The 17,529-nt window shown below is 42.3% G+C and overlaps 1 protein-coding gene across 8 annotated transcripts in view; it reads right to left on the reverse strand.

Annotated features, from left to right (window-relative positions):
• LRRFIP1 (LRR binding FLII interacting protein 1) overlaps positions 1-17,529 on the reverse strand; it is a 162,520-nt gene that overhangs the window by 98,426 nt on the left and 46,565 nt on the right. For all 8 annotated transcript variants that reach the window (XM_081938312.1, XM_081938313.1, XM_081938311.1 and 5 more), the window contains exon 3: positions 10,957-10,989. In XM_081938312.1, the coding sequence (XP_081794438.1) occupies positions 10,957-10,989 (33 nt within the window). The remainder of the gene's footprint in view (positions 1-10,956; positions 10,990-17,529) is intronic.

The raw sequence follows: 17,529 nt of genomic DNA on the forward strand, positions 1-17,529 counted from the left end.
ATGCCATAAAGAATAGGGAGCAGGGATAGAAGGATATAGGGAAGGGCAATGGTGGGATTCAGCCAATTCGCACCAGTTCACCTGAACCGGTAACTAACTTTTTCTGCAGTTCGGCAAACCAGCTGATCCCACCATTGAGTCTGGGAAGGGGGGGTGAGATATCGGCTGGGGGAGAGGGCTGAGTGGCTGGAGCCCTGGCTCACCTTCCTCTCTGCCACCAGCCGCAGGAGGAAGGGCCCCTTTGCCATCAAAGCCAAACTCATACTGCCCGAGACGGGGGTAGAAGGGGAAGTTGAGGCAATTGTGGACACAGGCTGCACCCGATGCTTAATCAGCATGTCTATCATGTAGTAGTTAGGCATATGCACCATACCCCTCGCCAATCCTATTTGGTTTGAGCAAGTGGAAGGAACGCAAATTAGAGGGGGCCCTGCCAAGCCAATCACCAATTTGGCGAAGTTGCAGATAGGGCGCCACTATGAACTTCTCAGATTCATCGTAGCTCCAAAAGTACATAAATCAATTATCCTGGGACTTGCATGGCTGGACAAGTGGGCACCTGCCATAAAGTGGGAGGACGGCATTCAAAAATTGATCATAGGCTTTGGGCCGGGGGTAGCCCTGTGAAAATAGAGGACCACCCGGGGATTATCAAACTCAATAAAGCTGACCGCCCAGAGCCTGCAGCCCCCGCAGCAGACACAAACCCCCCAGGCATCCAGCAAGTGCCAAAAGAATACTGGGATCTGGCAGGGGTTTTCAATGAGAAAGACTGCAACTATCTCCCCCCTCATCGGCCCACCGACTGTGCAATAGAGTTCATGCCTGGGGCTACCCTACTGAAGGCAAAAATGTACTCCCTGACTCCTAAAGAGATGGTAGAATTAAGGAAGTATATTGATATCAATTTGAAGTGGGGCTTTATCCAACCAGCAAAGTCAGAAGTAGCAGCCCCCGTGCTCTTCGAAGAGAAAAAAGATGGGGGGAGGCTCTATATTGACCTCCGCGGGATTAACACCAGATGCATAAAGAACACCTATCCTCTCCCCCTCATGAAAGACATGTTGAACCACTTGGCTAAAGGCAAAGTGTTCACCACACTGGATTTGAGAGAGGTGTATTACCGCATACGTATCAAGGAGGGGATGAATGGAACACAGCCTTTAACTGCCCCCTTGGTAGCTTCCAATTCAAAGTCATGCCATTTGGGCTACAAGGAGTCCCTGCAATCTTCATGCAATGCATAAATGAGGTGCTACATGAGCACCTATACCAAGGGGTACTCGTTTACCTTGATGACACGGTACGATAGGACCTGGAAAAACTTCTAGCCGCCAAGCTATACGCTAAATTATCAAAGTGTGAATTCCACAAAACCTCTCTAGATTACCTTGGCTATCGCATTTCCAGCAAGGGGATAGAGATGGACCCAGGGAAAGTGAAAGCAGTGTTAGACTGGCAACCACCATGCACCCGCAAAGAGCTACAAAGCTTTCTTGGATTTGCCAACTTATACAGGGAATTCATCCAGGCTTTTGCAGAAGGTGCCCTGCCTTTGACTGAACTTTTAAAAACAGGGTCTTTCTCGACAAAGCCAAAGGCAAACCAACCAAACTACTGGATGGACAATGGACTGTCAAAAAGCATTTCAGAAATTAAAACGGCTCTTTGCCCAAGAGTCCATACTGCAACACCCCGATTCAGAACAGCAATTCATAATCCAGTCAGATGCCAGTGATGTGGCTGTAGCAGCAGTGATGTTGAAAAAGAACAAAGAAGGACACCTCTTGCCATGCGTTTATGTCTCCAAAAAACTTACCGCTATTGAAAGAAGGTGGGCCATTTGGGAGAAAGAGGCATAGGCAGTTAGGTGGGCCATACTCACTTGGATACATTTCCTGGAGTGGGGAATGTGCCATTTGACGTCTGGACTGACCATAAAAACCTCGAAGCGTGGTTCACCTCATCCTTCCCCCTCCCCACCAAAAGGTGGCTCAAGTCACCACCAGATCCCAGACTAACTGGCCACCTACCCTCAGTCCTGACAAGTTGACCGCAGCAATGACATCGGTGTTGCTGGCAGACCCCTGGCTCAATGACAGCAAGGACATCCTGGCGATGAGAGATGGCTTAGCCTGGAAATGATCCAAACTGTATGTTCCTGCGAACATTAGGCTGGAAGTACTACAGCGAAGCCACAACACAAAATTAGGAGACCACTTTGGATTCCTAAAAACGTTCCACCTCACCAGGCATCCATTTTGGTGGCCAAAAATGAAAGCTGAAGTGGAAGACTATGTAAAAAGCTGTGCCACTTGCACAACCATGAAAATATGGCCAGGCAAGCACCCTGGATTACTGCAACTATAGAGCACTGCACACCAAGACAACTAGACACAAGAAAAGTTTTTTTCCAGAACATCATCACTCTGCTAAACAAATAATTCCACTGTCAAATCATTCACTAAGGCTGCATTACTATTACTATTAGTCTTCTCATCTCTCCTATCACCCATCTCCTCTCACTTATGACTGCAGGACTGTAACTGTTGGTTGTATCCTTACGATTTATATTTATATTGATTGTTTCCTGATTGTTTATTTGTACCCTATGACTATTATTAAGTGTTGTACCTTATGATTCTTGAAGAGTGTATATTGTCTTTTTATGTACACTGGGAGCATATGTACCAAAGACAAATTCCTTGTGTGTCCAATTACACTTGGCCAATAAAAAATTCTATCAATGAACCCCTTCCTCCTAACCATTTCTCATTTATTTTTCTTTCAGGACTAAATTGCATTTGGGGGTGGGGTGGGGGGAAGAATATCACATCTGCCATCAAACTGCTTCAGCCCTATTTCACTTTGATGGCAACCTGCCATAAAGAATGGTGAGGGGAGGAAACAGAAGTGCCAAACAGAGGCAATGTTTGAAAGATCCAAGGACACAGCCTTGGAACAGAATGCAAACGCCCATCAAAAGGCACCAAACTTTAGAACTTTTATCAAAACTCCTAATTTGAACCATATTGCACACTATCATGATGACCTGGTAGGGGGAAGGCCTGGGAGAAGGGAAAAATCACCAGGTTTATGCTGGAACCCTCAGATCTGGCTTTGCTTACACAGTCATCACTTAGTTTTAGTAAAAATATACCTTTCATTAGAAATGAAGTCAAGGATCTTTTCTTTCCTACATGCCCAAGCTGGGACAGGCTTGACACAGTTTCTTTCCTGGCACAAGCAACAACAAAAAATGGAACTGGCTTCTCTCCTGTTTTGGTTTTGCTGTACACATTTTGTTCTAGCCTAAATTTTATTAACTGAATTTTTTCTGCCTCACAAGTCAAAAAGCTGCAGAAAGATATCTGCTTGCCTGATTCCATCGCCTACTCTTCAGCTTGGCATCAAGGAAAGGTTTTTAAAAGGGACAGAGATCAGAGAGCAGAGATGGGATGTTTAGTTTTAGTACCTAATTTGGGGGAGGGAGGATGTCATTGAGGCTTTGGATTCTGAGTCTGATTATGACAACGGGAAGCCAGCTCCTGAAGTGTCCTTGGAAGGTCAGCAGTTGGCATCAGCTGAACAGCCAAATGAGCAGGCAGAGGAGGTGGGTCCAGCAAGAAGCTACTAATATGCTATGAGGAAGACAATCAGCTGTTATCGTTTTTGTTGTTGCACAATGAGGAAGACAAACTGCCAACTTCTCCCGATGCAAGGTCACATAAAGCAGATCATAGGAATAGCAGAGGTCAGCAAGGTTAAGCAAGGGGAAGCAGTCCTGCCTTCCCAAAGGAGACACACTGAACTATTCTTAATTAAGAAAAACTTTGAGTTAGGATTGATGTCAGAAAGACTCTCCATGTCTTGCCCTTGTCTTGCCTTGCCTCATATTTATGGTCCTGACTGGTCAACAACCTTTTCCAACCACTGGACTTCAGGACTATTTCACCACTCTTGGGCCTGATTCTCTGAACTCTTTATTCATGCAAGCTGCTAGACTGGTGAAAACTGGGTTAATTCAGGTGTGTTGACACTTACCTTATTGTGGCTTGTTGTAAGTACAGGTTTGTAATTGTTTCGTGTGTGTGTGTGTTTATGTGTGCTGGGGGGGGGGGTTGGGGAGAAAGGGTTGGGGAGAAAGACTAAGTCTGTCCCCCCCAGCTTTTTCGGTTTTCTTTATTGAAGAACTGTGGCTTTCTGTGGGAGGGAGGGATTTAAAGTGAGGTAAAATTTTGGGGAGTTTGTCCTGAAGCTGCCACCTTTGCATGCCGGGGCTGGCTTCCTAAAGCCTAGCAAGAATCAGGAGAAATTTGCAGCCTCCCAAGAACAAGCTGACAGGAGCAGAAAGCTCATAAACTATCAACCAATTTCCAAAGGACATTGTTGGGGCATTGAAAATGACAGTTGCTTCCAAGAGTCCAAGTGCTGCAAAGTCCCATTGGGACAGGATTGGGGGGTGGGGGTGGGAGAGGTGGGGTATATATCATCCCCATTGTTTGTTATAAAGGCAAATGACTATGGAGGCACTGCAGCTGTCATAATTTTGAAATATGGTTGTATGTACTTTGGGGGTATCAGTCATAACTTTGAACAGTCACTAAGTGGCCTGACATTTCTTGAAGGCTACCTGTAACATTCCTTTTTTTTTTAAACAAAGTGTTATTGGTTTTCAAATATTTAGGGGAGGGTAAATAGGTATACAACAATTTTTGGCAGCTTCCATACTGTTGGTAGAGATCCCAGCACGATACTCACGTATATAAAATTTTACAAACAAAATTATAAAAGAAAACAGTAAACTAAATCTTACTCTATATTGTTAGTCTTGTGTTCCTACATGTTTCTCTTTGTCATTTTCTAATATATCACTAAATGCTATTGTTCCAGATAATTTCATTTTTGTGATCTAAGCCTTTTCGATATTGCTTCTTCTTCCCTGTCGCCAGAAAGAGCCTCAGTGCCCCCCTCCTTCCCGTCTTGAGTCTTACTATCTTGTGTTTTACTGTCTCTTTCACTACTCCCACTCAATTCCTCCTCTGAGAGCGGAAAATTCTTTTTGATAAAGGCTTCCGCCTCCTGAACTGTATTAATTCTGATCCTATTTCCCTCCCAGAAGATTAACATTCCCTCTGGTATCAACCATTTAAACTAAATCCCTTTTTCATACAACTTTTTTGATAGGGAGGAAAATTTCCTCCTTCTATTTCTTATTTTTTGGGGGATCTGTTTGAGAATGGTGATCTCTTCATCTTTGCATTTCAATGGTCCCTCCCTTTGGGTCGCAAGTACCTCATCCCTTGTGGATCTCCTGACAAACTTAACATGTATCTCCCTTGGAACATTGTGTCTTGTAGCATACGCTGAGTTTATCCTATATACTAGATCCATATCCCACCATAATTGTTTTTTGTCTCTAAGATAATCTGCTAAAATTGTACTCATAATATCCTTAAGGTTTTCGTTCTCTGCTTCTGGTAGGTTCTGGAATCTAAGAAAAAAGGACATTCTTTCAAATTCTACTTTTGTCTGAAAATTTTCCATATCTATGTTTCCCTTACGTATTGTTTTCACTTCTTCCCCCAGCCCTGCCACTCTGTCCTCTAACATCAAAATTCGCTGTGTATTTCCAGCTATATGTTCTTTAACCACTCTGAGTTCTTCTTTGACCTCAGCCCTCATTTCATTCTGCTCTTCATAAGCTCTTTAAACATTTCCGTAACAGATAGTTCCTTTGGGTCCTCTCCAGCCGCTCCTTTCTGTAACATTGAAGAAATCTTAGATTGTTGCATCGTAGGGCTTGGGGCAGCAGATGAAGGAGCTGAGTGAGCCTTGCCGGTCGGGGGTTTCCTTGCAGCCATTTGCTTAAATTCAGAAATGCAAGTCTTTGCCAAGGAAGGTGATGTCAGAGGGTTTCGCAGCTATGCTGGTCTCCAAAGGAAAACAATCACAAAGGCACCCAATTTGAGACTTCCGGTTCCGGCGGCTACGGCAACGGGCAAGGACTTTGCCCGCTCCCGCTCTTCGGTGGGCTTCCCCCGTCTTCGGGGGGGCACAGTACGCCCCGAAGAGGCGCCCTGCCGAAGGAGCGGCTCGCGGAAGGCTCTGGCACCGGCGGCAGCTGGTGGGGGCTTTTCCGCTTTGCTCCAGGCACCGGGGAGCAGTTTTGGAGGACGCGCCTGCGTCTCGCCCCATGCCGATCGGAGAATGCAAAACTGAAGGAAGCAGCGGCGGTGCGGTGAGATGCTTCCTCTCTTCATCCCCTTACTTTTGAATTGAAAGACTTTTCAGTAATTTTAAAAGTTAACCTTTCGGATTTACTCTCTGAGGAGTGGCTAGAGGGGAGGGGGATTCCCCCCCCCTTGGACAAGCGGCTTGTTAAAATTCTGCTCTCGCCCCCTGGGGAAGGAGGAGGGGGGAGAGCCAACTAACGATGCCTCACCCCAGTAAAAGTGCTTTTCATGGGACTTAGATCCAGAACTTATTGATGACCTGAGAACTTTTTGAACTTTTAAAAATTTTTCTATGCCTCTGAGCCCAAAGCTGGCAGGGCAAGATGGCACACTTCCGTTGTCTTTATGAACTGTGAAACCTGACTCCACCTTTAAAATTCAGGCTTCCGGTCTTTGTCTCCGAGTCACCCAGAGGAATCTCTTGTGGATTGTTATTTCCTGAACTCTTTGGAGAAAAAACTTTCATCTATTGCTAGAGTGACTAAAGAAACTCCCACCTGTTTGGATCCTCTGCCTTCTGGACTCGCCTGCCTGCTCTACCTCTCCAGCTGCCCAGTTCCTACACTGACTGATCTCTTTGTTTTATAAACCATGTCTCCAAAAAGACCACCTCCTGGAAAACCTGGCTTTGCCACTTCTGCTCCAACATCTGCAACATCCAGTCCAGCCACACAGTCAAAGATAACAGAACTGATGCAACCTAAGACTACAGAGATAGACCTTCAACAAATGCTTCAACAAATTCTACAGGGCCAGGAGGAAATCAAGAAACAGCTAAGGGAAATGAAAGATGAAATTAAAGAGAATCAAGTTCAAATTTATAAGAACTCACAGAGACTGGACCTTGTGGAGGGTGGGGTGGCGGAGGCAAGAGGGGGGGTAGAGGCTTTACAGAAGGGGAACAAAGATCTTGATATCCAACAAATAAAAACAGAGTTTGAGAGAATGTCCTTTTATCTTAGATTCCAAAATGCAATAGAAGCAGATGGGGAAAACATAAGGGACATTATGACTAATATTCTAGCTGAATACATACACAAAGATAAACAGCAGATGGAATGGGAGATAGATCTGGTCTATAGAGTGAATTCAGCATATGCCAGAACACACAATGTACCCAGGGAGGTTCATATTAAATTCCTTAGGAAAAGCACAAGAGATGAAATCCTGGGTGTACAAAGGGGGCAAACACTGACATACCACGACAGGGAGATAACCATTCTGAAGCAGATTCCCCAAAAAATTAGGGAGAAAAGGAAAAACTATTCGCAATTGGCGAATAAACTATACCAGAAGGGGGTGTGGTTTAGATGGTTGATGCCTGAAGGTATGCTGATATTCTGGGAGGAGACAAGAATTAGAATCAACACACCCATAGAGGCACAGGCCTTTATGGAAAAAAATAAAGCGAACCTAGAAAAAACAGAAGATACCACAATGGTCACACAGGACACGGGAGGGGCCGGAGCTCTGCCAGCGGGGGGTGAAGGGGCAACACCAAGAAAGCTCAGATCACAAAAATGAATAAGAAAACCACAATGTTATAAACAGACCGAAAGTAATAATGAAATTATATCTAGACTATATATCATAACTATATTGAAAATCATTTTTTCTAGAATTAATATGCTGATTTTTTATGATTATGTATTAATGTTTGATATTTAGATGTAACCTATGAGTTTGGAGGGAGGGGGCGTCTGCCACACTTGCAACTGCCAAAATTTGTAACCATTCCACTTACCCTTTTCCTTATAAATGTTTTAAAAAACCAATAAAACTTTTTGGGGAAAAAAACAAAGGCACCCAATTTACAGTTCCAAGGGTAAAATACACCAAGATGAAAGAGAGAAGAAGTCAGCCAAAGATCAGAAGATCCATACACAGGAGGAGGCCCCAGTTTCCCTTTGGGAGAGTAAACAATCAATCCACTTTTCTTTATTCTCTCTTTGGGAGTAGCTTCAAAGGACAGACTTCATTTGCATAGAGACAAAGAAAGAGGGGCGACCGCCATCTTGGCCCTCCCTTTCGCAGGGAAAGAAGTCGCAGAAAGTTTTTTATTTTAGAGCAACAGTTCAGAGTCGTTTCCAGCAATTGTGAAAGTCATTTTCAATTTAAAGTCCAAAATGACAAATCAATCTTTTATCCTCTCGCTTCCAGAGGATCCATTTTCAAAGCCGCTTAATCCGAGGGGGGGGAGTAGTAAAGACCCCCCCCTCTAATCTCCCTTCAAGAACAGAAACACAAAAAACTCACAAAGTGACTATTGCTTTTCTTCTAAGTCCTCCAAGAGCACCGGTCAGCATCCCCACTTTCAGTCTCCAGCTGCACTTCTCCGACTTTTCTTTTGGCCTCCGGAGCCATCCGACGAGAGGGCGAACAGTGCGATGCTGACTCTCGCCCCCCCTCCACTCCCCGGCTCCTAGGCGAAGCCGAAAAGCACCCCAGCTGGCTGCCGCCACATGCGGGGTGCCTCAGCCGGCCGCCCTTCGGCAGGAGCCCCCTACAAGGCCTCCTGTGTCCCTTAAAGGACCCACCGGGGAGATGAGCGGCAGACAAACACGTCCGTCGTCATCCGATCCCGGAAGTATCGGTCATAACTTTGAACAGTCACTAAGTTGCCTGACATTTCTTGAAGGCTACCTGTAACATTCCTTTTGAGTTGTTGAAAACTACATTGTAAACCAATGGTCACCAACTGGTGGTCCATGGACCACTGGTGGTCCGTGAGAAAATTTTGGTGGTCCGCAGAAAAATTATTTGCAATGTTTATATTGCAGTAAACCAGGGGTCCTCAAACTACAGCCCCTGGGCCAGATACGTGCAATGAACATTTCTGATGCTGCAAAGTTTCCCCCTTTGGGGTCTTTTTATGCGGGTCGGAATGGGGCAGAAATTCCAACTTGGGGTCTGCTTCAGCCTTCTGGTGTGGGGCTTTGGGCGAAGGCTGGAGGGAAGCACCACTGGTGGCAAAGAGCTGGAGGGCCTCGTTTCAGTGAGACTGAATCATGGCCTGGAACTGGCTGACCATCTCAGCCCGCTGAGCCTCCAGGCACTGGCACCTGGCCTTGCACTCCTGCAGTCTTCCCTTTGTTTGGAAAGCCTATGCTCATAGTCCTCAGCAAGGTGCTTCTGCTGAGCCTCCTTCTTGGTCATATCCAATCTGAACTGAGTTAGCTGTTTTGCCAACTCTTTCTCATAGTGGCTGCTTAGTTTCAAAAACAGCTGCCTGTTGGGGCCCTAAGGAGCCTGGGTGGGCAGGCAAGGAGTGACAAGGCTAGCAAGGCGCCCCTCGATGTGAGTGACATCAAGTTGGCCACACCCACCCAGTCACATGAGCACCTTGCCATGACCACCCAGCCAGTCATTAGGCAGATATTAGTGGTCCGTGGGATTTAAAATTATGAATTTAGTGGTCCCTAAGTTCTGAAAGATTGTGACCCCTGTTGTAAACCATTCCATGTATAAGCTATTCTATTCTTCTAATGGCTCTGTACCTTCAGTTACTATTTCTTTTACTTTAGGGGCATGCTAAACATATATATGCTTCAGCCAGCAACAAATGAAATATTCTTATCTAATGTGTGCCAAATGTATTGTCAGGCTTACTCTTTCAAACAAATAAATGGGAAAAGACATTAAAACATTGTCATTGTTGAATCAAGCAAAACTGACTATGTTATAAATTGTAACACAAAGCTAACAAAAATACCACAGCAGAATATCAATAGTATTATTAACAAATTCACTAAATCACATTTCTAAATATTAGGTGGCATGTTTAGACATTATAATAAGCCAGCTCACAGCCACTGGCTTCTTTACTCATTAAACCTGCTTAGTGTCATCTCATGATGACTTCCTCTATTAGGAACAAGCCAAAGCAAAACAAAAAACAAAACAAAACAAAACAAACAAAACATCCAATAGTTATTTAGAGTAGGAATGTGCAAAAGGTTCAAAGCTTGAAATATTTCAAGCCCAAAATGCCTGGTTCAAGCATTAAATGCTGTTTTCTAAGAACTATATTTTACCTTACTCCCTTGTTTTGATCCAAATTGAAATTATGCTCTTTTGAGGACTGTTGCTTCATGTATTGTGCAAGGTTTGAGCCCTTTGACTAATATGCTTTATGATTAAGCTTTTGGAGGGGGTTGGGGTGGGGTAGGGGGTTCAACACGAGTAAAATATCAACAACTATTTTCATCTTTGATACTACTGGCTTGGACTAGGTGAGAGATTTGAGAAGGAGCTGAAGTCATTTAAGCATATATCAGAGGCAGCTGCCGCTGGGTCTAAGTTGACTGAGACAGTATGCTTTTTTTCAAATTTCTATTATTCTGTACAATGGAACATTCAAAACATTTCGCATTTGGTTATGTTCTGAATTATTGCCAAAGAGTTGTAATGCAACATGGAACATACCCAGCTTGGAATTATCACACCAACTATTTGATGAAGCAAGGAATTTATTTCAAGCTTCCACAGCTTTACTTCTTTTCTTGTAGAGGACAATTACGAATGAGTATATTGCTATTTGTACTTTTCCATTGGCAGTCTCAGTCAGAAAAATACTTTATTCCATTTTAGGTCAAAGAAACATAGGTTTTTAGCACATGAGATCATTCAGTTGAATTGGTGTTATCAGGATACTGAGAATTAGTAATATAAAATAGTACATGTTAATAATATACACTCAATCTTACCACATATTGCTTACCTTTTCAAAGTCTTTTTCAGACCTTTCTTCAACCTAGAGTGAATAAGAAAAAAGAAAACTTAATTTGACAATAAGGTGGCAAGTCCATGAACTGCTTCATTTGAAGATATATTCAAAGAATCATAATTCTTGACTTACAACCTTTCAGTTAGTGACCATTTAAAATTCTAATGCATTGGACATTCAAGTGATGTGCAGCCAATCCTTACATTTATGGCTGTCATAGTATTCCAACCATCACTTAATCGCAAGTCAGGCACTTGGCAACCAGCATGTATTTATGACAGTTATAGCATCCCAGTGTGATTGCTATTTGTAACTTCCTCACTGGCTTCTGACTAGCAAAGTAAATGGAGAAAGCTAGATTCCCTTCCTAACCCATGTGCATTACTTAACAACTGCAGTGATTTGCTTAACAACTATGGCAAAAAAAGTCAGGCAACTCACTTAACAACTGCCTAGCTTAGAAAAAGAAGTTCTGGTCCTAATTGTGGCCATGTCAACATGATATAACACCATTTATTTGTCAGCTTGAAATTAATCTACATAACCAACAAAATAAATCTACATAACCAACCAAGTAAGTGGCTATAGACTTGAATATTAACTCTTATCATATCCAAGAAGATCAACATAGGATATTCTATTTTTCATTTCTTACTATTACAAGAATAGTAGGAAAAAATGCTAATTAAATTAACTTTTAAGAGCTTCAAAAGCTGCAGCCAACATTTATAGAAACTGAACCTAAAATTTCCAGATGGCCCAGTTTTGACATATCTAGATATCAGAGCAAATGAAAGGAGAGACAAATAAAAGGATATTATAAGAGTTTATTACAAACCATAATGTTTCTTTTTCTCCCTTTTTGTTCTCACCCAAACACGTCTCCAGGGGCTTTCCATGTTTTAATTCCTAAATTTCCAAACAGGCAAATACTCTTCAATAATCCTAATCCTAATCCCAATCCCTCCTTTCCTCCCTCTCGCTCTATCTCTCTCACACACACAACCAGCTTTAAGTAGTGCTTATGGCACTACATTTGTCCTCTTGTTAGAATTTCAAATTCTCTCTCTAATTCCCATACCTTGTGTATTGGTGCAGCAATTTCTGGGATCATGATTGGTATACATTTACCTAGGTGGATAGCTGAGACCTTGGCTGAGGAACCCAAATTCAATGGTGTTGCGTATATTAAGTAATTAAACTCCCCGTTAGAAGAGCAAGTATGCAGAGAAGCATAATGAGAGTGATATGGAAGAACACACACAAACCATCATACAGAGACACTGAATAGTATAAAAATATAGTAATTTACTATGTAGAAATATAGAAGTATTCAGAGTTCAGTTTACAGTCCAGGTCATACACGGTTCAGTCAGTCAGTTATCAATATTCTCAGTTTAACACACAATGTATAGCTAAACAGTAGCAAACCACAATACCCCAGTATACACCAACCAGCTTCTAACAAAACAGAGAGAGATCTAACAACCATTCTGGCTCCCTCTTATGGCTGCTTGAGGTAACAAGCCGATTACATTTCTCTAACATTTAAAGTAACAGTAAAATAATCATAGCTTATATACATTGCCAAGCCAAGCCTAGGGTTACATCCCTAACAGCGCATATAGTCAGTGATTCTTTTCAAGATCCTTAATTTTCTTCTTAGAATATTGTCAGATCTGCCCCAACATGGTCCTTTAGTCAAGACCGACTCTCGATTCCATTTGTAGTGAAAGATATACTTTTACTAAAAGCCAAGTGGATTACAGTATAGCAAAAGCCAGAACTGAAGTTTGCATGCCAAAAGTCCTTGATTAACTTCAACGCCCTCCTGTTCAGCTCGCTCTGCCCATAGTCCATGGCAGACTGACAGCTAATGAAGGCAAAGCTCAAGTGAATGATGGCAGTCCTGACATTGATCCTCAATTTGAAAGGCCTGAAGAACTACTTGTTTTGAGGATCTTCTTTTAGTTTGACTATTGGAAGTTACAATAGCATTGAAAAAAGTGACTTATGACCAATCCTTGCCTTCATGACCATTGCAGGATTTTCATGGACATGTAATCAAAATTTAGGCAGATATTTACAACAGCTGCAGTGCCCCAGGATCATGTGATCACCATTTGAGACCTTCCCAGATGGCTTTCAACAAGAAAAATCAATGGGAAAAGTGTATTCACTATCAGCCCTGGAGCCCATTTTTTCTTTTGGATCTTCAGGACTGCCCCATTTAGTGCCTGGGAAATTGGAAGGGGGTATTGTGAGCTGGTTGAGATGCAGCATTTACTTTCAGTTTTCAGTTTTCCTTTACAAAAATTGTTTACAGTTGTATAGCCACATTCCATTCTCTATGTCAGGTCCCTTAGATCCCTATCGGGACACTGCCATTTTGGCAGGGAGGGGGTCCAGGATGCCCTTTTACAACCTCTTTCCTGTTTCTAGTCTTCCTGTCACTTTGATGTACCCGCTTGGGAAAGGGAGGGGGAGGGATTGGCCTGCGACCATTTGTTTCGTCTCCGCTTCAAAAGAATGGGCAACGCAGTGCCTGAAAACAGCTTATCACTTTCTCAACTTGAGTTCTCACAACAACTTCGCACCTGTGGATTGGCTTACCTCGGACTGGACATAGGGAAGGGGTGTTCTGCAATGTTTAACCTAAACGTATTCCAAACGGGAACTCCAGATCCTGCCTTGCTTTACTTGCTATCACTTTCTCTCAATAAAAGTTTCCTTTTGAAATAATGCCTGTTTTAAGAGTTCTGCTTTTTTGAAGAGAGAGGAGAAGCAGGTGCTTACACTCTGCTTCATTTGAATGAGAAATATAACAGTCTGAGTAGAAACCTTTCTACTAAATTTGCAAATTGTAATGTTGGCATAATATATGCACATATCTCTATTTTTAAATACTCTACCTAAATATAATATAATGGTGGTCCCACTACTTTTTATTTAGAGATAAGTCAAGGCAAAACTATTGGTCAGTTTTACCTCTTTCAAATCAGCAGTGGTTTTCTTTCTGGGACTGGAAGAAGGTTGTTTTCTCTGATAACCTGGTCCACTTCAAAAAAAGACTTCTGACTGTCAACATTCTGAGTAATGAACCCAACAAATCCATAAACTTTCAGCTTTCTCAAAGAACTGCTTTATTTCAACACATTTGAAATGCAAACCAGCTCTGGCTATTTCCTGCACTTTTAGTATAATTAAAGATTAAACAGCTCCATCGCTCTTTGTCACAGGTTACATTGATCAATTAGGACAATTTCCCTCCCCCATGTCACCTGTGAAATGGAGAAAAAAGCTGTGACAGGCCCAATCCATTTTGAAGTTGACGCAGACTTTTTACATCCCTCTTAAGTTGTCATCCACTCCCCTCCTTCTCCAATTCTGCTTCCCTCCCATGACATTTTGTTTTGAGTCTGTTTTCTTTGCCAGTTCCACAGACACACCTTTTTCCATCAGTGAGAAACCATTCTATATATCTGTGATGGCACGTGGAGCCATTTGTTAGGGCACGTGAGGCATTGCCCTGTCAGCTCCAGCGCTGGCCAGCTGACTTTGACCTTCATTTTTGCCCGTTCTTCTCCCTCTGAAGCCTCTGGGGGCAGGGGAGGCCATTTTTGCCCTCCCCAAGCTCCTAGAAAGCCTCTGGAGCCTGGGGAGGGCGAAAAACGGGTCCATCGCGCAGCAAAAGCAGGGATCATGTATGCATGCGCACAGAGGGGTTGTGCACACATGTGCGTGGAGGTTGCACACATATGCACCGAGGTTATGCACAAATGTGCTCAGAGGTCACACACATAGAATTAGGGTGTGGGCATGCCCATGCATGACCCCCCTACACTCCCCTTGCTTTTGGCACATGATGAGAAAAAGGTTAGCCATCACTGCTATATACCCTACTATCAGCTTACCAGTTAACTACAGCAAATTATCTGTTTAGGTGTGGGGAAAAAAAGTAAGTGATTGTGTTATGTGTTGTTATTTCGGACAGGGGGTCCAGTTCACCTCCCACTTTTGGAGGGAGTTGTTTGGAGGGAATTGTTATGCTCCGCCCAAGGTCTAAGTTCCACCAACCACCCGCAAACTAATGGAGCTTGTGAATGTGCTAATTCGGTTCTAGAACAGTACCTCAGGTACTACATAAACTATCAGCAAAATAACTGGGCCGACTTACTGCCATTTGCAGAGGTTGCATATACAGTAATAATGCCATACATAGTAACACGGGTTTCACCCCATTCAATGTGGTTTCTGGTAAGGACTTTGTACCCTTCCCGAACTGGCCCAGGAGAAGCCACAAAATCCTTGCCTGGCAGAATGGATTGAACAACTCCAGTTCAACTGACCCATTACTCATAAGGCATTAGATGAAGCTCACCAAACATACAGGTGAAATTCGAAAAATTAGAATATCGTGCAAAAGTTCATTTATTTCAATAATGCAACTTAAAAGGTGAAACTAATATATGAGATAAGACTCACTACATGCAAAGCAAGATAGTTCAAGCCGTGATTTGTCATAATTGTGATGATTATGGCATACAGCTCATGAAAACGTCCTCTTTTCTGATGAGAGCAACTTTTGCCAAAAGAACCAAAAACTGGTTCAATGACCGTGGGATTACTGTGCTTGATTGGCCTCTCCATTCTTCCTCCATACTCTGGGTCCTTGGTTTCCAAATGAGATGTAAAAGTTGCTCTCATCAGAAAAGAGGACTTTGGATCACTGAGCAACAGGACTTTGGACCACTGTGCTTCATTAAGACCAGGGTCAACGCAGCCGTCTACCAGGAGATTTTGGAGCACTTCATGCTTCCTTCCGCAGACGAGCTTTATGAGGATGCTAACTTCATTTTCCAGCTGCCCACACTGCCAAAAACACCAAAACCTGGTTCAATGACTGTGGGATTACTGTGCTTGATTGGCCAGCAAACTCGCCTGACCTGAAACCCATAGACAATCTATGGGGCATTGCCAAGAGAAAGATGAGAGACATGAGACCGAACAATGCAGAAGAGCTGAAGGCCGCTATTGAAGCATCCTGGTCTTCCATAACACTTCAGCAGTGCCACAGGCTGATAGCTTCCATGCCACGCCGCATTGAGGCAGTAATTGCTGTAAAAGGGGGCCAAACCAAGTACTTACATATGCATGCTTATACTTTTCAGAGATCCGATATTGTTCTATGTACAATCCTTGTTTTATTGATTGCATGTAATATTCTAATTTTTGAGATGGTGGATTTGGGATTTTCATGAGCTGTACGCCATAATCATCACAATGATTTGAAAACATGCAAATGAAAGTAGATAAAAAGGCACCACTTTGGTGGGAAGGTAACAGCGCTCCATAATGGTCACATGACAGAAATGTCTATGGATAGCGCTGGCTCAATGGCCAGCAATGGAGATGAGTGCTGCTTCTTATAGTTGGCAATGACCAGCGGAGTAAAATCAACAGGGACTCATCAACCTTGTTTTATTCATTAATCAAAGAGTTTTGTAATTTGTCTAATATATATAATTTTGGATCCTTTAAGAATTAAAGAAATATTTGTTCATAAAGAAAACCAACTCTAGATTTAAACACAAACTAAAAAAAATCTTAAAGTTTAGGAATCAATGTATCTGTGTGCACCTTAAAGAATTTATCTAAGCTTGGCATTTTGCCTTTCCTATAAGTAGTATTTCTAATTTCCTCATCTTAATTTGTTCAGAAAGTACCGTATTTTTCGCACTATAAAACGCACTGGACCATAAAATGCACATTAGCTTTAGAGGAGGAAAATAAGAAAAAAAATCTGCCTTCCAGGATCCATCTGGTATTCATCTGGCTAGTGTCCTTGCAGCAAACAGCAAACAGCCTGGTCAGCTTCAACACATTATTGCAGCCCCAGCACATGGCTCATCAGGGTTCCGCTCTGTTGTGTGCACCACCAGTCAACCGAGCTGAGCTGGCCCTGCCGAGGAACACTGGAGCCTTTGCTGCTGAGCAGCTGATTGGTGGTTGGATCGGCCTCCTGGAATATTGCCAATCAGCTGTTCTAGGCAGCGGCGATTGTCACTGCCATTTGTCACTGCCCATCACTGCTGCCTATCGCTGTCATTCACTGCCACCTATTGCCACCGCTGTCATTCAGCGGCAATTCACTCTATAAGAGGCACAGACATTTCCACCTACTTTTTGCAGGGGAAAAGTGCATCTTATAGTGCAAATGGTAATTTTTGTGTGACTATACCAGCACATAGATTTTAACAAAGGAAAAAAGGTCCATATATATTATATTATATTATATTATATTATATTATATTATTATATTATATTATATTATATTATATTATATTATATTATATTATATTATATTATATTATATTATATTATATTATATTATATTATATTATATTATATTATATTATATTATATTATATTATATTATATTATATTATTATATTATATTATATTATATTATATTATATTATATTATATTATATTATATTATATTATATTATATTACATTACTATACTATACTATATTATATTATATTACATTACATTACATTACAT

This window comes from Natrix helvetica (assembly GCF_964273705.1).
Source record: "Natrix helvetica genome assembly, chromosome: 1".
In the NCBI taxonomy this organism is placed as follows: domain Eukaryota; kingdom Metazoa; phylum Chordata; class Lepidosauria; order Squamata; family Natricidae; genus Natrix; species Natrix helvetica.